This window comes from Trichomycterus rosablanca, chromosome 8 (genome assembly GCF_030014385.1).
Source record: "Trichomycterus rosablanca isolate fTriRos1 chromosome 8, fTriRos1.hap1, whole genome shotgun sequence".
Classification (NCBI taxonomy): Eukaryota; Metazoa; Chordata; class Actinopteri; order Siluriformes; family Trichomycteridae; genus Trichomycterus; species Trichomycterus rosablanca.
The window spans coordinates 41,411,946-41,432,878 of NC_085995.1; the positions used below are offsets into that span (position 1 = coordinate 41,411,946).

The window sequence follows — 20,933 nt, forward strand, 5'->3', positions numbered from 1 at the left end:
AACAGTCATACTGGAGGAAAAGGCAAAGAAAAGGCCTTCCCCAAACTGTTTCTACATATTCGTGGGCATATTGTTTATTTTACATCATTGATTTTCATTTCGGCATTTAGGAGACGCTTTTATCCAAGTACTGTGACAGTGTACAGTCTAAGCAATGAAGGGTTAAGGGCCTTGTTTAGGGGCCCAACAGTGGCAACCTGGCAGTGGTGAGGCCTGAACCAGCGACTTTTTGATTACTAGTCCGGTACCTTAATCACTAGGCTACAGCTGCCATATAAATAACTGAGCTGTGAGTGAATATTCCACCCGTTTAAGAACAGTTTAACAACTGCAAACAGTTTAGGGATTTCCCAAACTCTACCACCTCCAACTACAGGGGTCACCAGCTCCCAAACCCTGCATTTTCTCCCAGTTTATCGTGGTCAGTTTGTCTTTCGCGGCTGGTGGATCCCTGATTGTAGGTGAGGTGGGTATATTGCTGCTCACGCCCCTTAGCGGAACCCTTTTCCACCCATGCACTCTGCACAGGAGCCTCTCTATCTACCAATCAGGGTCCTTACACAGTGTTTGAAGACCCCGCCCACATAGTCCGGTCATCCCACCCTAGCAGAACCATGTCTGCTGGAAGCACTGCCAATTGGGCCCGCTCGATGGCGCCCAGCCGACCGGTGGAGTTCAGAATCTCGGCGCTGGTGTGCTAGTGGAATATCCCTCTGCGCCACCTGGGCGCCTCACAGAGTGTTATTAAACGGAAGCTGATGTAACGGGGTAAACTTGCCCCCATCGTTCCTCCGCGAGTGTCTGATCTAAACGTCTGATCTGCGTCTCTCCTCAGTCGACGGGCGGCTCGTCTCTGAGGAAGCAGTTCTCTCTGAGTCGCAAGAGAAGCTTCAGCTCGGAGCAAGAGCGTTCCCGCCAGCAGGGCCGGCCGGAGACGGACGGGGTTCGCGAGTGGAGACGCAGCGCCACGCCCGAATATTCTTCTTCATCCTCCTCCTCCTCCTCGCTCCAGGACTCCATGTCAGAATGTTCCGAGTCGTCTGCGTCCTTAGAGATGGCGGTTAAAAAGGTACAAACATAAAAATAATGTTCATATTCACGCTCAGATTCTGGAGAACAAATATAGAAATAAATAGAAATATAGAAGAATTTTATAGTTCACAGTTCTGTTTCTACTATCATGTCCATTGTTTCCTTATTCCTTAATAATTCTGACATTGTGGCCCTTTGCTTCCTGCTAATAGAATGAGGGTGGAATGACTGAGTAGATTCCTCATACCTGCTGCAGTTACGCCCTCTTCTGGCAGGTCGATGGTGCTACCCAGAGATGGGGGATAATGAATATAGGATAATGAAAGCGGTCACTACTGCACACGTGTCGGAGGGGGTGTGTGTTAGTCACGACTCTCCATAAATCGGATTGGATACAACCCGTATCGCACACGGAGAGTCACGTACCAATGTCCGTTATCCCCCGTCTCTGTGCAGCACCATCGACCCGCCAGCAGAGGGCGTAACTGCAGCAGGTGTGAGGAATCTACTCAAAACTCCCACCCTCGGACACAGCAGGCGCCCGGCTGGCTGATAGCAATACATTTTACAGAAAATACTGTTGCATAAACGTTCCACGTTGGTACTGACGTGTTTCTTCAGCGTCTGCGCTCCTAACGTTCCTCTTCCTGTTCCTCAGAGGAGGGTGGAGGACACTCGGCGGGTCCACTTTGCAGAAGAGGTCACCATCTTGCCACCGCTGATTTTGTCTGACGACGAGGACGAAGACGGCGAGGACGACGACGCTGAAGCCGAAGCCGAACCTCAGGATGGCGTCCTGGAATTTAAAGACTGTAATGAAGACCTCATAGAGGAGCCGCCGCCTCCACCGCTGCCGCCGCCTCGTCTGTCCGTTCCGAGGTGGATCGAGGCGCTCAGGAATAAAACCAAACGGAGGCCGAAACTGAAGCTCCCTCACATCAGCAGCTCCAGGTTCAGGATCCAGAAAAAAGCTTCAGTCGTCTGAAGAGGCGAAAACGCTGCGACCGATAACGACGCTGCATCCAAACCGGAGCCGCACGCTGCCTCGAGTACATCGTTATCTAATTATTATTATTTTACTCTTTTATTCCTGCATTTTCTCCCAGTTTAGTCGTAGCCAGTTCCTCTCCCTCTGCTGGAGACCCCGATGGCGTACTGAGGAGGGTATATTCTCCTGACACGCCCTCCCTCGACCCCTGTGCGCTCCACCGAGCCCTTCTTATCGCCCCGTACTTCGGTGGATCGGCGCATGAGGTTGGTCTCACTCACGGAGAGTCACGCGCTGATCTCCACGTTTGCCTCGGTCTACTAACCAGGGTCCTTACACGGCGTCCAAGACCCCGCCCACTTTTTAGTCCCGTCTTTTCCCACCCAGCAGACTAGTGGTTGATTTTGTGCTGCACTGCCGATCGTGCCCGCTAGAGGGCGCCCAGATGACCTGTGTGTCCCACTGTGCATAGATAAATGAGTGGTAGGACTGACATAACCGTGTTATAACCACAGCATGGCCGACGTCACCTCCCACCACGAGTTCTCGTCACCGTTCGCGTGCACTGGAGCGGCACTTTAGTACATCACATCGTCTATAATAAGCCAGATCAGGTTAAACCTTCTCCTGGGTGCCACCCTGCATCAGGGTCCTGTGCAACTGGGCACGCTGGGTAACGAGCCTTCATAATTAAAATTTTTAATAAAACATCAAGCTTCTGCGCTACGTTTTGTGGTGACCCAGGCAGAGATAGTGACTGGAACCACGTATTTTAATGGTTTCCAGGTTGGATGATGCCCAGATAGGTTGAAGTGTCTGGAATACCGTTGATGCTGAACCTAGTTGGCTGTTTGTGCCGCTGGTGATGCCAGTGTCGCCGTTTCCATGGTAATCCCGCTCGACCTGTTCATTCGTGGCGGTGACAGGCACGGCGTTCTGACGGTTACCTGTTAACTGACCGGTCAGGCATTGGAGATTAAGACTGACATAACCATGTCGTAAACACATGTAATATAGTTCTGACTAGATCACAGGTCATAACACTGATGTGAAACATGCATGACGTGTTTATGACACGCTTAAGAACAGGTTTTATGGTCACGTCACAGACATGACACGGGGTTATAAGCTTGATATAACACGGTGGCAATTCACCTCGGTTACACTGGTGGGTGAGATCTTACATGAGCCTTGTATTAAGACAGTCATAGCCTCATTATAAACTGTTATAAACATGTCATGACTGTTTATGTAATATAATGACTGTTATAACATGTTGACGTTTCTGTTAATAGTGAGTAAATATGATGCTGCAAATACAGTTTGAATCATTTAAGTCATTGACTTAAGCATAAGACTTACAGCATGTTATAAGCATGTCAGTAGATGTTAGCTGCTCTCCTGACGTGTCATGACTGCAGTGCAGTGCAGTGCAGTGTTACGACACTCTTGTGACAGTTCTTCTGTAATAACTATGAAATATTTGGCGGACGGTTATAACCACGTCATAAGCAGGTTATTGAGTGTTTACGTCACTCTTGGTACAGTTTTACCAGCACCCTGTGTCATACGATGGTCATAAACATGCCACAGAAGACGTCACCTGCTGTCCTACATTTTCAGGCTACACTATAAGGCCAAAAGTATTTGGACGCCTGACCGTAAGCTATTCCAAAAACAAACAGTATTAGATCAGAGCGCCCTCGGTGTGATCTATTCATCTAGACCAGGGGTGTCAAACTCACGGCCCGCGGGACAGATCCGGCCCGCCGCGTCATTTGATCCGGCCCGCGAGAGCTTAAACGACTGTATGATTGTTGTGATGGTTCGAGTCGTTACAGAGACGCGCTTATAATTTAATGCGCTCCAACGCCTTTAAGAGACAACGTGACATCGTAGTCATGGCAACTAACTTTAACCTTCGCTAAGAAGCCATGTGACTTTTACTGCAAAAGAACGCGGGGTAGCGCAGTCAGTAATGTAAACAATAATAAATAAATACAGATAATTATATTGCAATATAATACAGAAGCATCGTCTGTAAGTAGTGGCGTTTATATTCTCATTTGTTAGTAAATGTTTAGTGAGTATATCACAGCGTTTTAATTACAAATTTACCGTCATTAAATACTGTTGTTACGTTACTATAGCAATTAGTATCTTTACACACAATTTTAACTCGTTATTTTACGTTTGGTTAAATCTCATATTGTACCAGATGTAACACTTGACTACAGCTGTGTGCTTTTACTGTATTAGGTTCTTTATTGTTTTTATTGTTTGTATTTTTACTCTATTTTGATGCACACAGCTGGGGAGCAAATAAAACCGACTGTACAGTGCCTTGCAAAAGTATTCAGCCCCCTTGAACTTTTCAACCTTTTGCCACATTTCAGGCTTCAAACATAACGATATGAAATTGTAATTTTTTGTGAAGAATCAACAAGTGGGACACAATCGTGAAGTGGAACGAAATTTATTGGATATTTAAAACTTTTTTTAGAAATAAAAAACTGAAAAGTGGGGCGTGCAATATTATTCAGCCCCCTTGCGTTAATACTTTGTAGCGCCACCTTTTGCTGCGATTACAGCTGCAAGTCGCTTGGGGTATGTCTCTATTAGTTTTGCACATCGAGAGAATGCAAAACAGCTCGAGCTCAGTGAGGTTGGATGGAGAGCGTTTGTGAACAGCAGTTTTCAGCTCTTTCCACAGATTCTCGATGGGATTCAGGTCTGGACTTTGACTTGGCCATTTTAACACCTGGATACGTTTATTTGTGAACCATTCCATTGTAGATTTTGCTTTATGTTTTGGATCATTGTCTTGTTGGAAGATAAATCTCCGTCCCAGTCTCAGGTCTTTTGCAGACTGCAACAGGTTTTCTTCCAGAATGGTCCTGTATTTGGCTCCATCCATCTTCCCATCAATTTTAACCATCTTCCCTGTCCCTGCTGAAGAAAAGCAGGCCCAAACCATGATGCTGCCACCACCATGTTTGACAGTGGGGATGGTGTGTTCAGGGTGATGAGCTGTGTTGCTTTTACGCCAAACATAACGTTTTGCATTGTGGCCAAAAAGTTCGATTTTGGTTTCATCTGACCAGAGCACCTTCTTCCACATGTTTGGTGTGTCTCCCAGGTGACTTTTTATAGATATCTTTGAGAAATGGCTTTCTTCTTGCCACTCTTCCATAAAGGCCAGATTTGTGCAGTGTACGACTGATTGTTGTCCTATGGACAGAGTCTCCCACCTCAGCTGTAGATCTCTGCAGTTCATTCAGAGTGATCATGGGCCTCTTGGCTGCATCTCTGATCAGTCTTCTCCTTGTTTGAGCTGAAAGTTTAGAGGGACGGCCGGGTCTTGGTAGATTTGCAGTGGTCTGATACTCCTTCCATTTCAATATGATCGCTTGCACAGTGCTCCTTGAGATGTTTAAAGCTTGGGAAATCTTTTTGTATCCAAATCCGGCTTTAAACTTCTCCACAACAGTATCTCGGACCTGCCTGGTGTGTTCCTTGGTCTTCGTGATGCTCTCTGCGCTTTAAACAGAACTCTGAGACTGTCACAGAGCAGGTGCATTTATACGGAGACTTGATTACACACAGGTGGATTCTATTTATCACCATCAGTCATTTAGGTCAACATTGGATCATTCAGAGATCCTCACTGAACTTCTGGAGTGAGTTTGCTGCACTGAAAGTAAAGGGGCTGAATAATATTGCACGCCCCACTTTTTAGTTTTTTATTTCTAAAAAAAGTTTAAAATATCCAATAAATTTCGTTCTACTTCACGATTGTGTCCCACTTGTTGTTGATTCTTCACAAAAAATTACAATTTCATATCGTTATGTTTGAAGCCTGAAATGTGGCAAAAGGTTGAAAAGTTCAAGGGGGCTGAATACTTTTGCAAGGCACTGTATTCTGAAGGGAGCTGTCTGTCTGTCTGTCTGTCTGTCTAGCTGAGAAAGGGGGATAAACTATTAGTGAGGGCAGAATGATTGTCTTAAAATACACTACATAACCTGCAGTTCTCAAAATGCATGCTAATTTTATGAACTGCAAAGTGACACATCCTGCCAGTAGATGATGTTAAGAAATATTTACACATAATCCCAAAATGTACAAGAAGATAAGTAAGAAAATTAAGCAAAAGGAGGAAATTTAATGAAAGTGAAAACAAGTTTGTGCTTCAGGAAGAGAAACCGGTGCGTCTCTTGTGTTATGAGGCCGTGTCTGTGGTAAAGTAGAACAATATAAATGCAGAATTCAGACTCCAAGAAAAACAACAGACTGAAATCACAGCAGGATACGTTACAATCGGCCCTTTGAGGGCCACCATAATGCTGATGTGGCCCTCGGTGAAAATGAGTTTGACACCCCTGATCTAGAACAACCGCCAACATCCGGTTGAAGTTCTGGTTCATCCCAGAGCTGGTGAGTGTGGCTGAGCTCAGGGATCTGTGCAGGACGCTGGAGCTTTTCTTCATGACTTTATAGAGCTCTCTCATACTGGAACAGGAAAGGACCTTCCCTAAACTGTTGCTACAAAGCTGGAATCATCATTATATGACTGATTTATTACACCTGTTAGAATCTGTTGTGGCTTAAACACGTGAATTCAGTCATTAGAAGGGGCGTCCCGATACTTTCGTCCATAACGTGTATGTCGGAGCTAACATGCTCTCACACCGACTAACTGACCTGCTTATAACAGGGATACGTCAGCCTTATGACGCAGGGCTGAAGGAACTCTGAGCTCCGTCCTTAAATAACCAGTTAAACCATCAAACTGAATGAAACCAGATCAACCAGCTGCTAGTTTAACTGGTCAGGTGATCAGGGTCTATGACACTGAGTGAGGACCACAGGACCATCGGTGTCATCAATCAGGACAGGTGATGTAAGAGGGGTAAACGAGCCCCGTCCCAAATATTAGGAAACGTGCTGCAGCGTCAGAACGTATTTAAATAAACGCAGATAAAAAATAATTCACAAATTTAATTCTGTCAGATTTTATTCACACTTTATTGATCATCCGTACGTCTACACGTGTACAGGAGAATGAAATTACTTGTTTGGAAGCCGGGGTCAGAGCGCAGGGTCAGTGATTGTACTGTGCCACCGGAGTAGACAGGGTTAAGGGCCTTGCTCAAGGGCCCAATAGTGGCTGCATAGCAGAGCCTGGATTTGAACCGCCAATCTCCCGACTGATAGCTCAAAGCTCCACCCACTAGGACCGGGTTTTTCACCCGGGGGTCGCTAAGAAAAATACTAATAATGAAATAAACGTGTACATGAGCGCCCCCTTGTGGAGACTTTATGTTACATCTTGTAAACCACAGAGAGAGTGAGATAAAAAAAATCACAGACAAAATGTGGGTCGCTTGAAAAAAAGTGATTCCGGGGCAAAGCAGACCCACCAAGACCCTAAACATGAAATAAAGTTAAAATAAGGGCTGAGGAGGGACGGCATGGTGGAGCCTCACAGCAAGAAGGTTTTGGGTTTGATGGCTTTCTGTTCGGAGTTTTGCATGTTCTCACATTCTCCATGTGGGTTTCCTCCGGGTGCTCTGGTTTCCTTCCACAACTGGAGATACTAAAAATTACCCTGAGTGAGTGTGTGTGTGTGTGTGTGTGTGTGTGTGTGTGGCCTGTGATGTACTGGCGACCTCTCCAGGGTGTTTCTTGCCTTTCTCCCAGTAAATCTGACCCACCGCGACCCTGACCACGATAAAGCGGAGATAAAACATGACAAATAAAATAAAATGGAAGTAGATTTATAAGTCTGGGTTCGATTCCCTTACTGTGTGGAGTTTTGCATGTTCTCCCCACGACTGTGTGGGTTTCCTCCCACAGTGGAAAAATGTGCAGTCAGAGCTGCTAGCCTAGAGCCTTTAGAAATAAGTGTGTGTGTGTGTGTGTGTGTGTGCGCGCCCTGTGAATTGTCGACCTCTCCGGGGTGTTTCCAGCCTTTTGCCCAGTAAATCAGACCCACCGGGACCCTGACCAGGAGTAAAACAGATGAATAAATGAATGAAATCACTGCTGTCTCTTATTATTGACATTCTTCCTACCGTCCCATGTTTTTTTTTGGTACCGGAAGGAAGGGGGGGGGGGGGGGTGTTTGTAAGCCTGACTGGATCTCTGTAGGTCTGAGGGAACAGGGCATGACGAAGGTTAGTATTTATTCAGAGGTTCTGCAGGATGTCCGATGGCGTACGCTCCCGAGTCCGTGGAGTTGTTCTCCCTGCGGATCTTTTTGCTCCCCGAGTTACTCCAGGACGCCTTGAAAGACTCTGAAACCTGAGAGAGAAGAAACGAGAACGTTCATCTCAGGAGAACATGCTCATCGACCACATGCATGAGAAGTAAAGCGTTCCGACCCTGCAGTTCTGTTCTGGCGGACTCTAGTGGCCGAGCGGATTATTACAACTAATTAAACACACTAATACATTTGTGGTGTTCAGCAGACACATTTATCCAAAGCGACTTACAGTACAGTTACAGTGAACAGTCTGAGCAATGGGGGGCTGAAGGCCTTGCTCAGAGTCCAACAGCAGCAACCTGGCAGTGTTGGGGCGTGAACCAGCAACCTTCTGATCACTAGCCCAGTTCCTTAACCACTAGGCTACAGCTTATGATGAACACTGATAAGCCAGAACATTAGGACCACCTTCCTAATCTGCTCTCAAATCAGCTCTGACCCACCGAGACACGTCTGAAGGGTTCCTGTGGTATCTGGTACCAGGACGTTACCAGCAGCTCCTCCAGCTTCTGTATGTTGGGAGCTGGTTCGTCCTATAGAGCATCCTACTGGTTCATCTCCTCCACACCCGGTTGTACACACTATCCTGGAGAAAACACTCCCACAGTGTATATGGGTGATTCTTCAATTGCGGGCTCTTTTTACCATCTTATGTTTTGAAAAATAAAATGAGTAATAATTTTGTTTTAATGATGTCAAGATAATGCTCACATGCTTTAGAGCGAAGACTTAATGATGGCTACAATTGAATTCTAATATTTCATATTTATTTGTGAAGTGGCAGCAAAATGTCATCATGTGTTGGTAATGACGTGTTGCGGTAATGACAATTTTTATTTTTTTTAAGAAAAAAACTAGAGGCCATGGATTTGCTAAAGCTAGTTAACAGCTAGTACAAGATGCACTTTAAATACATATAAATAATGTGTGTGTTTTTTTTTTGGTAAAGTACTGCCGTACTGATGTAAATGGTAATGACGCTGAATAAATATACTCTATGATCAGGAAGAATACATGATTAAATTACTCACATTTCCAGACATTAAAATGTTAATCTTCTCTCATGGCTGGCATGTGCTTCCTTGCAAGTCTGTGTTTCCATGGTTACAACATAAACAAGTGTTACCTTCAAATGATTCCCTACAGAAACCGTACACTGCTGCGGTAATGACGATAATGCTGGGGACGGTAATATATTGTTCAAAAATATGCACAGGTTGTACAAATATGACAAATAAAAATACATTTTGTTTCTTTTTAAGTTATTATAAAACTCATATTGTGATGTTTATAATGAATTGATCACTTTTTAGCATTTTATTAGAGCAGAGAAGTTTTAAAGTCTGTGTTGGGGACAAGGCCAAAGTAGCAAAATATTGATGTTTAAATCATCATAAAAAATGGAAATCATAATTATTTTGGTATGTATTTTTTTTTAGTGATGTAATGAATGATCTTTTTAATACCTAAAATATTAGTTTTGTAATAAAGTATTTTTAACACAAATTTATAACCCAGGGACGTAAAAGTTCCCCCAATTGAAGAATCACCCGAATATTCATGATTCAATTGCTTCAAGGCACGATTTTGAGTCAGTACATATTATTATTATTTTATTATGGGTCTTTTCTGCAAACTTTAAAGCCATTATTAAGGCGTGGGCTCCTGCACTGAATGTGGAGCTCGGTTGAGGTCATTTTTGTGGTCACTGCTAATGTTATTTGCTCTGTGGTTTTTGATCCATCAGTATAAATGAATAAATGGAGTCGATATTTTTGATATGAAGATGATATTAGGTCTCCTAATTTCCCAGGAGGTTATGTTGTAGGGAGGGTTTTGGGCTATCATGTTCATGTCATTTGGGCTCCCAGTGGTTGTATTATATTTCACCTATTGCTTCTGATAGGAAGACATAACTGGTTTACATGTTTGTATACTGGATTTCGTTGATTTCCCACGACTCTGATTGAGTTCAAGTGAAGGTTCTTGTGATTCTGTGTAAAGGCTTGGGATGGGGGACGTGCTGTATGCCCCTAAGGTCATTCTAATGCCCAGAAGGTGAACTGTATTCAGCTTTTTGAGATATGATTTTTAGTTTTGTCCTGATGATTGTCCTATATACACCAATCAGGCATAACATTATGACCACTATCAGGTGAGGTGGGGGGGGGGGGCACATTGTGACGGCTAGACGACCGGGTCAGAGCGTCTCCAAACCTGCAGCTCTTGTGGGGTGTGTCCCGGTCTGCAGTGGTCAGTATCGGAAGGAACAGTGGTAAACCGGCGACAGGGTCATGGGCGACCGAGGCTCATTGATGCACGTGTGGTCCGATCCAACAGACGAGCTCCTGTAGCTCAAACTGCTGAAGAAGTTCATGCTGGTTCTGATAGAAAGTGTCAGAATACACAGAGCAGCACAGAAAGGTGGAGGAAGGTGGTCATAATGTTATGCCTGATCGGTGTATGTGCCCTTGCTGTCTTTATAATATTTTCCTATCGTCCCAACGAATGAAAGCTTTGCTGAAGCTAATGAAGCGTGTGGTCAGTGTGAAAGGACACGGGGGGGGGGGGGGTCACCTCCTCGAATTTCTTCGCCTTGTACTGTTCGGCTTCCTTGATGAAGTTTAACAGGATGATGTCACAGAGGACGGTCGCCTGCAGCCAATGAGAACGAGGATTAGTGGGGTGATTATAAAGAGGTGTGGGATGAATATTTGGGTGTGTGATCGATCGTACCAGACCCACAGACGTGCAGGCGGCTACCACGTTAATCAGCGTGGGGATGATGCTGAACTTTCCAGCCTGGAGAAGAACAAAAACACACGGGGGTCACTGTGTAAGCTCCGCCCACCGCTCACACATACACACACATACACACACACACACACACACACACACACACACACACACACACTCATGGTACTCACGTTTCCTGAAACGATGATGTAGAAGCGGATGGCGTAGGCTTTATACAGCGTGCGAGACTCGGTGCCGTTGTCCTTGTAGTACTTCGCGAACCTGCATTTACAGGTGAAGTCCAAACTTAATATACACTCATCAGGGACATGGTCACGTCTCAGAACCTCAGCACTGTTTATTCTAACACTGTGCACAGATACACGTATTCCGACTCCTGACCGTGAGCTCGCCAGTCGTCCCATTTCAAAAACATACGCTATTAAATCTGAGTTCCCTCTGTGTGATCTACTCAGCTAGAACGACAGCCGCTCATCTGAGAAGCTTCTCACAGGACTTTGGAGTGTGTCTGTGTGTGGGAACTTGTGCCCATTCAGTCAAGAGAGCCTCAGTCAGTGTTCCGGTTCATCCCAGAGCTGTTGAGTTGGGCTGAGCTCAGGGCTCTGTGCAGGACGCTGGAGCTTCTCTTCATGTTTTTATAGAGCTCGCTCATGCTGGAACAGGAGAGGTCCTTCCCTAAACTGTTGCTGCATAGACGGAAGCCTAATCCTGTTTTATGGGCACAGAGAAGTCACCAGGCGACTTCACAGAACTTTCTGCACCACAGATTTTCAGGAAACCCACAATGACTGTTTGAAAGTGTGTGTGAGTGTGTGTGTGAGTGTGTGTGTGTGTGTGTTTGAAAGTGTGTGTGTGAGAGAGAGTGTGTGTGAATGTGTGTGTGTGTGTATATACAGTGTATCACAAAAGTGAGTACACCCCTCACATTTCTGCAGATATTTAAGTATATCTTTTCATGGAACAACACTGACAAAATGACACTTTGACACAATGAAAAGTAGTCTGTGTGCAGCTTATATAACAGTGTAAATTTATTCTTCCCTCAAAATAACTCAATATACAGCCATTAATGTCTAAACCACCGGCAACAAAAGTGAGTACACCCCTTAGTGAAAGTTCCTGAAGTGTCAATATTTTGTGTGGCCACCATTATTTCCCAGAACTTCCTTAACTCTCCTGGGCATGTAGTTTACCAGAGCTTCACAGGTTGCCACTGGAATGCTTTTCCACTCCTCCATGACGACATCACGGAGCTGGCGGATATTCGAGACTTTGCGCTCCTCCACCTTCCGCTTGAGGATGCCCCAAAGATGTTCTATTGGGTTTAGGTCTGGAGACATGCTTGGCCAGTCCATCACCTTTACCCTCAGCCTCTTCAATAAAGCAGTGGTCGTCTTAGAGGTGTGTTTGGGGTCATTATCATGCTGGAACACTGCCCTGCGACCCAGTTTCCGGAGGGAGGGGATCATGCTCTGCTTCAGTATTTCACAGTACATATTGGAGTTCATGTGTCCCTCAATGAAATGTAACTCCCCAACACCTGCTGCACTCATGCAGCCCCACACCATGGCATTCCCACCACCATGCTTGACTGTAGGCATGACACACTTATCTTTGTACTCCTCACCTGATTGCCGCCACACATGCTTGAGACCATCTGAACCAAACAAATTAATCTTGGTCTCATCAGACCATAGGACATGGTTCCAGTAATCCATGTCCTTTGTTGACATGTCTTCAGCAAACTGTTTGCGGGCTTTCTTGTGTAGAGACTTCAGAAGAGGCTTCCTTCTGGGGTGACAGCCATGCAGACCAATTTGATGTAGTGTGCGGCGTATGGTCTGAGCACTGACAGGCTGACCCCCCACCTTTTCAATCTCTGCAGCAATGCTGACAGCACTCCTGCGCCTATCTTTCAAAGACAGCAGTTGGATGTCACGCTGAGCACGTGCACTCAGCTTCTTTGGACGACCAACGCGAGGTCTGTTCTGAGTGGACCCTGCTCTTTTAAAACGCTGGATGATCTTGGCCACTGTGCTGCAGCTCAGTTTCAGGGTGTTGGCAATCTTCTTGTAGCCTTGGCCATCTTCATGTAGCGCAACAATTCGTCTTTTAAGATCCTCAGAGAGTTCTTTGCCATGAGGTGCCATGTTGGAACTTTCAGTGACCAGTATGAGAGAGTGTGAGAGCTGTACTACTAAATTGAACACACCTGCTCCCTATGCACACCTGAGACCTAGTAACACTAACGAGTCACATGACATTTTGGAAGGAAAATGACAAGCAGTGCTCAATTTGGACATTTAGGGGTGTAGTCTCTTAGGGGTGTACTCACTTTTGTTGCCGGTGGTTTAGACATTAATGGCTGTATATTGAGTTATTTTGAGGGAAGAATAAATTTACACTGTTATATAAGCTGCACACAGACTACTTTTCATTGTGTCAAAGTGTCATTTTGTCAGTGTTGTCCCATGAAAAGATATACTTAAATATCTGCAGAAATGTGAGGGGTGTACTCACTTTTGTGATACACTGTAGATGAGTGTGTGTGTGTGTGTGTGTGTGTGAGTGTGTGGGTGTGTGTGTGTGTGTGTGTGTTTGAAAGTGTGTGTGTGAGTGTGTGGGTGTGTGTGTGTGTGTGTGTATGGGTGTGTAGTGTGTGTGTGTGTGTGTGTGTGTAGTGTGTGTGTGTGTGTGTGTGTGTGTGTATGGGTGTGTAGTGTGTGTGTGTGTGAGTGTATATAGATGTGTGTGTGTGCATATAGATGTGTATGTGTGTGTGTGAGAGAGTGTGAGTGAGTGTGTGTGTGTGTGTATATAGATGTGAGTGTGTATGGGTGTGTAATGTGTGTGTGTGTGTGTGTGGGTAGAGTGTGTATATACGTAGATATATATATAGTGTGTGTGTGTGTGTGTGTATGGGTGTGTGTGTGTGTGTGTGTGTGTGTAGTGTGTGTGTGTGTGTGTGTGTGTGTGTGTGTGATGATACCTGAAGTTAAACCCTTTAGAGATGTTGGAGTCGTTAAAAGTCGAGTCCAGACGGGTGAACAGATATTTGGGTTTGCAGTCTTCAACCGGCCGGTCCAGATTACACTTCCACACAACGTTAATCCCAATCTCACCTCCCTGCACACACACACACACACACACGCACACGCGCACGCGCACACACGCACACACACACACACACACGCACACACTTGTTAATTGACACTAATAAAACAAAGTACTTGATTCATGTTAGTCAAGGTAATGAAAAACAAATAATATAAATAAAAACAATAATAAAATTAAATAAAAAGTCAAATAATATAAAAACAATAATAAAAATTATTAAAAATATTACAATATTACCATTAATAATAATAATAACAAAAAGAAAATAAAAAAGATACAATGAAAAAGAAAGTAAAGAAAAATAATATAAATTAAAAATAATAATGAAAATAATATAAGACAAATAATATAAAAAAACAAGAATAAAAATGATCATATTCATTATAATAAAAATAATAATAAAAAATGAAAAAGAAACAATAAAAAACTAAAATAATATAAATAATAAAAAATAATAACAAAAAGAAAAGAAAAAAGATATAAATAAAAATTATAATAAAAATTATAATATAAATAAAAAGACAAATAATATAAAAATCAATAATAAAAATTAAAATATAAATAATATTAATGATAATAATTAAAATGAAAAAACATCAATAAAAATTAAAAACAAATCATATAAATAATAAAAAATAATGAAAATAATAACAAAAAGAAAAGAAAAAATACTAATATAAATAATAATAAAACAAAAAAAACTAATAAGAAAATTAATAATTATTGAATGAAAATAATGAAACAAAAACTAATACAAAAAATAATAAAAAGAAATGAGAAGAAAAATAAAATAAAAAATGATATAAATAAAAAAATAATAAAAAGAAATAATATTAATTATCATTATTATAATGAAAATGAAATAATAATAATAATAATGAAATAATAATTATAACAGAATAGAATTATTGCTAAATAATAGCAAGAAGAAGAAAAAAAAGAAAAAATAATTACTGCAGCACAAAAAGTTGATATTTATCACCATGTCGGTCCATCACAGTAAAATCAACTAAATCATAAACACACATATAGAAATAAAAATATATAATAAATAGAGTATAGAAAATACAGTAACTTCAGTCTGTACCACCAAATCCCAGTTCCTCATTACTGGTTAGAGATGAAGACTTCCCTTAACCTGTATAATAACTCCAGCGTCACACTGGGAAAGTTCACAAAGCTCAGAAAGCAGATTCATTCATGGATGTCTCGGCCGTACTGCGCCTGCATGTTGGACTCAGTTATTCTGAACGATGTAAGAAGGATGGTGAGGAACTCTTTCTTACCTTCTGTGAGATGATGGAGAAGTTTTCTCCAGCGTACCTCAGCACGTCACCCACCCTGAAGATGGGGCAGTACGAGTTCTCGTGAGGATCGTACAGACAGTTCAGGTTGGGCGTGGAGGGAAGGATGTTCCCCCTGAGAGGAGAGAGAGAGAGAAACGGGGGGTGAATCAGAGTCACTCTGTCTGCTCTCGCTGTGGTTCGGTGGTTACTCACCTCCTGACGTTGAAGAGAGGAAAGCGGATGCTGTTCTTCACAAAGATGGTGAAGTTCTCCACCTCCTTCATGGGATTTCTGAGGAGGACAAGAAAAACAGGATGAGCAAAAAACAAATGCAATTTAGTCGTATCCAATTCCCAGATGGTATTTCACCTCCACTCCTGACCGAGGAGGGTCGTGACTAACACACCGTTCCTAAAACACGTGTGCAGCACCAATCGCTTCTTTTCACCTGCACCGGGCGGGTTCATACGGAGATCCGTATCGCGCACAGCAGCAGTATTTGTTCTACCCTAATTACGCATCCAGCACACTGGGTTCAATTCCCATTCTTGCAGGTACGGGACCTGACCTGGTGCCTCAGCGGCGAGGAGAAATGTAATTGTTATGGGTTCCGTATTTACCCCCCTGTGTCTGTGCTATACATTATACTGTATGTATGTGGGCGTGGCTGCTTCTTACTTTAGCTTCTTGGCCTGGGTGTCGTTCTCTGCTGGGCACCAGCCCTGTATCTCACATCGATTTTCACTAATCACACACGTTCCCGTTATCCTTCCTGTAAAACAGCAGCAGGGATTCATAAATAATAATAAATAAAGTAAAGATAAATTATTTAGACGCTGATAAAGAATTCAACTTTTGTGAATTAGTTCACGTCTTTGTGGTTAATGACTTAATTCCACACTTTAATATAAAAAAAAAAAACGTATTTAGTTATTTATTTTTTACCAAAACCAGGAGGATTTACTCACACACACATTCTGCCTTTATTAAAGAATTAAAGTTTGTTTTACATTATTTTGGGTCTCATACTGTTGCTCAAAAGTCTCGAGACCTGGGTTTAGATCTTGGTAGTGCTATCAGCCTGGCCGAGCACTCAACAGACACAACTGACTGTTTTTGAGGATAGGGTAAAGTAAAAGGGGGTAGGATGGATGGATGAAGTGGGCGGGGTGGATGAAGTTGGGGGTGAGGAGGGGATGGACAAGGTAGGATGAAGTAGGAAGGGGTAGGATGGAGTAGGGTGGAGTAGTAAGGGGGTAGAAAGGAGTAGGATGGAGTAGAAGGGGGTAGGATGGAGGAGAAGGGGGTAGGATGGAGGAGGAGAGGAGAATATGGAGGAGAAGGGGGTAGGATGGAGGAGGAGAGGAGAATATGGAGTAGAAGGGGGTAGGATGGAGGAGAAGGGGGTAGGATGGAGGAGGAGAGGAGAATATGGAGTAGAAGGGGGTAGGATGGAGGAGAAGGGGGTAGGATGGAGGAGGAGAGGAGAATATGGAGTAGAAGGGGGTAGGATGGAGGAGGAGAGGAGAATATGGAGGAGGGTGGAGTAGTAAAGGGGTAGAAAGGAATAGGATGGAGTAAGAGGGGGTAGGATGGATGAGGTTGAGGGTGAGGAGGGGATGGACAAGGTAGGATGAAGTAGGAGAGGGTAGGATGGAGTGAGAGGGGGTAGGACCCACCGCAACCCTGACCAGGATAAAGCACGAATCAAATATTTAAAAAAGTTAAATAAAAATCTGTCCTGGTCAGGGTCGCAGTGCTCTGGTTTTACAGAAAAATACTGGACGCAAGGTAGGGACACCCTGCAGGGGGCGCCAGTACATCACAGGGCTTCACCCTAATGATGTAGCCAAACGTGTCTGTGTAAACGCCCGGCTGGACGATAGCACAGTATCCCAGCGCTCGTGGCTAGCATGATAAAGCGCCGCACCAGCTCCCCACACACTCACGTCTCTTCATATCTGAGCCAAGTGTCAAAAAAGTAAGGACACCCACCGTTCCCCATGTTGGACGACACGTGCTTCCTGCAGTCCTCGTCCGTGTTACAGTTAAAATGAGCTTCAGTCTGGAACAGAGACGCTTCAGTTATTAAACCGGATCATGTGATCAGAACCGGATCATGTGATCAGAGACTCACCTCAGCACAGGTACCCTGCTTCTGATTGGGCGTGACGAACATCCTGGTGATGATGCAGAACACAGAGGTACCCTGGGAAAACACACACACACACACATTTAGGCTCGTTTAACTCCCCCTGTTCCTGGAAAGGCTTTTAAACAGTTTTGGAATGTACCTGTGGGAATTTGTCTCCATTCATTTATTTAAAAGAGCATTCATAAGGTCAGGCTCGCAGTGTTCCAATTCATCCCAAAGGTGTTCACTCTAGGTCTCATCAAACCATCAAACCTTGTCTTTATAGGCATTCTGGAACAGGAAAAAGCCTTCCCCAAACTGATATACACTGTATGGACAAAAGTATTGGGACGCCACTTCTAATGACTGAATTCATGTGTTTCAGTCACAACACTTTAAAGAAGCTCCAGCGTCCTGCACAGAGCCCTGAGCTCAGCCCCACTCAGCAGCTCTGGGATGAACCGGAACACCGACCGATCGATCAGCGCCCAGCCAAACAAATACTGTCATATTTTGTACTACGGAATGGGCACAAATTCCCACACACAGACAAACACATATTCAAAGTCTTGTGAGAAGCTTCTCAGAAGAGCGTCTGTTGTTCTAGCTGAAAAGGGGGGTCACTGTGTTTTACTACTGCTTGTTCTATTAACCATTTAACATTATATATACACTACACTACATGGCCAGAAGTATTTGGACGCCTGACCGTGAGCGTGTCGGCTGCCCAGTTTCACTCACCTGCTGTGGTAGCACGTAATCAGCCACGTCCATCACCTCACCGTTAAACACTCCGTTCCCTTTTACTTTAGTCATGACGGAGGATTCGATCCCCGTGTCCTTCACCTGATACACCTTCTCATAGACAAACACATACCTACACACACACACACACACACACACACACACACACACGCACACACCCACGCACGCACGCGCGCGCACACACACACACACACACACACACACACATCTGATTCACATATTTAAATAAAAACAAAAGTTATTTAGTAATATTTAGTAAGCACTTTATTCTGATCAGGGTCGCAGTGGGTCAGGGGGTCTGTAGGGAGGAATGAACCCACCTCACATTTAGGGTTCAAACTCAGAAAACTGAAGCGGAGACCTCAGAGGTTTGAGGCACCAACACCACCTTCTGCATGGACGTGCTGCTCCTCATTATACTGTAGTGATTGATTACTCTAAATTATATAAACTTAATTAAAATAGATTAAAATCATCTCCCAGTTCTTCATTTGATTCAAATAAAACTTTAATAATAATAATAAATAATAACAATGATAATAAATATAATAATAATAATAATAAAATTACTGATAATTAAGATGAAATGAGAAAATCCTCATTCTGAATCCTAAAACATCCTAAATTAAACAATATAAAGGATTTTTTTGTTTCTTCACTTATTCTCAAAACCACCAAAATCCAAACATTTAACACTTTTTACTTATTATTATTACTGGTTAAATTTGGGAAACTAATAATTAAAGTAACTAAATTAACTTAATCAGCAAAAACCCACAATCACATCATTCCACCCCCTCAGCTGTGGTCACATATTTACATACACCTATACGAACAAGGGGGGTAAGGAGGGTTCCAAAAATTCCCACGACAAACAAACAAACAGGTCTGAAATAAAACACCATCTAACTGGTACTGTGCACAGTCAAGCAAGCTCTACATCTACAGTATCGGCCCTTAATGCTCGGCTGGTTTCATCTCAGTGAATGTTCCGAGGGGAGAATGTGAGATGTTCAAACCCAACAACTCTGTACCTACTGTCCAGCACAGTGGTGGCAGATCATATTCTGGGTCCATTCTGCAGCAAGCCTGCAAAATTACACCAAATAAAATACACAAGCCTTAAAGCATCCGCAGAGGGGTTCGAATCGTGGACCAGTGGGTGTTTGTACTGGAAAACGACCGGAACGTGTTAGAACGGGATTAAAAACGGTTTACACGAGCTTCCCCTGGTCCTGGGAGAGGATCAGAAGTCTGCTGAAGGTCTAAAACTACAGAGCTGAAGAACGTAAAACCAAACAATAATAAATAATAAAATAAATTCACTTTATGAAAGTTTCTGCTGAAATGATGAAACTCCCAGTATACGGCTCTAACAGGTGCATGTACATTTTTGACCTCATCTGAACCCTTACCCCACAAAGTAGATGATGATGAGCAGCTGGACGATGCGGTTGATGATGCCCACTGACCAGCTCTTGACCACCACAGACTTGGTCGTCTCGTAGGTGAAGAAGCCAGAAACGCAGCCTGACATCATAAGACCAGGAGGAGGAGGATCTGGACTCTGATTGGTCGAGCACAGGTACGCTGAGTTCCCGCAGTGGTTTTGAAGTCTGGTGAAGGTGACACCGTACGATCCCGGACCGAGGCGCTCGGGTCCCCGCTGCCTTGTGCTGGATGACGACCGGCGGTCTAGTGCTTATAGAGCTAAATGACCATTAGCGCTCGTCTCTCTCCCCTCCCTTATCTGGCTCTCTCACTCGGGTCCCCGGGGGCCCTCCATTTCCTTAATGATCTGCTCAGTCGTCATCTCCACGAGCTCGTCTGAACGCTGAACACCACGGCTCAAAGTACGCTCAGCGCTACGTCCACCAAAAACAGCTCAACAGGTACTTTATTTACCTCCAAATACATCCACAAGCCCTGTCCAGTTTAAATTAGATATATATCTCAGATCAGAAAAAGTTGGGACAGTACAGAAAATGCTAATAAATACATAACCACAGAGTTTCTTCCACTTGTTTTGACGGAACCTGAGATATTTCATCTTTTATCTGCTCGACTTCATTTCATTTATTAATAAATATCCATTCCTGCATTTCAGACCTGCAAAATAAGTTGGGACGGGGGAGATTTAGGGTGATATAATATGTAACGAGCAGCGAAAAGCTTCAGAGTCTCTAAGGAACAAAGATGATCAGAGGATCTCCAGTCTGTCTACAAATGTGTGAGAAAATATTTAAACTGTTAAAAAACGAAGTTCCTCACAGAACGATCAGAACAGATTTGCATGTTCTCCCTCTACAGTGCAGAATATCATTAAACCATTCAAGGAATTTTGGAGGAGTTTCAGTGTGTAAAGTACGGGTGCTGGAGGTCCTGCCTGCAGTCCTGATCTGTCCCCGATTGAGGACGTGAGGAGAATTTTGAACTTCAGGTCTGAAGTGCAGGAATGGATGTTTATTAATACATGAAATGAAGTCGAGCAGATAAAAGATGGAACACACATGGATCGCTGTTCCGTCACCTCCTGCTCGTCCACATCCTGCAACGTAGCTGTTAAACCGGCAGTGAAACGTCACAGA

General features: G+C 43.7%; 1 protein-coding gene across 1 annotated transcript; it reads right to left on the minus strand.

The window, feature by feature from the left end:
• Nucleotides 1-7,026: 7,026 nt before the first annotated feature.
• p2rx3a (purinergic receptor P2X, ligand-gated ion channel, 3a) lies at nucleotides 7,027-19,882 on the minus strand. The gene is made up of 12 exons (XM_063000209.1): nucleotides 19,761-19,882; nucleotides 18,322-18,457; nucleotides 17,584-17,655; nucleotides 17,442-17,511; nucleotides 16,125-16,218; nucleotides 15,660-15,737; nucleotides 15,447-15,579; nucleotides 14,033-14,169; nucleotides 11,214-11,304; nucleotides 11,023-11,088; nucleotides 10,864-10,941; nucleotides 7,027-8,324 (listed from the first exon to the last, which is right to left on the minus strand). The coding sequence occupies exons 1-12, from the start codon at nucleotides 19,880-19,882 to the stop codon at nucleotides 8,199-8,201; spliced, it is 1,203 nt and encodes a 400-aa protein (XP_062856279.1). The 3' UTR covers nucleotides 7,027-8,198.
• Between the last annotated feature and the right edge of the window lie 1,051 nt (nucleotides 19,883-20,933).

Coding starts and splice junctions, on each gene's coding strand:
- p2rx3a (XM_063000209.1), bottom strand. CDS start 19,882: ATGTCAGGCTGCGTTTCTGGCTTCTTCACCTACGAGACGACCAAGTCT. Junction 18,458..19,760: donor ATCATCATCTACTTTGTGGG/GTAAGGGTTCAG, acceptor GTGTGTGTGTAG/GTATGTGTTTGTCTATGAGA. Junction 11,305..14,032: donor TCTAAAGGGTTTAACTTCAG/GTATCATCACAC, acceptor CTGTAAATGCAG/GTTCGCGAAGTACTACAAGG.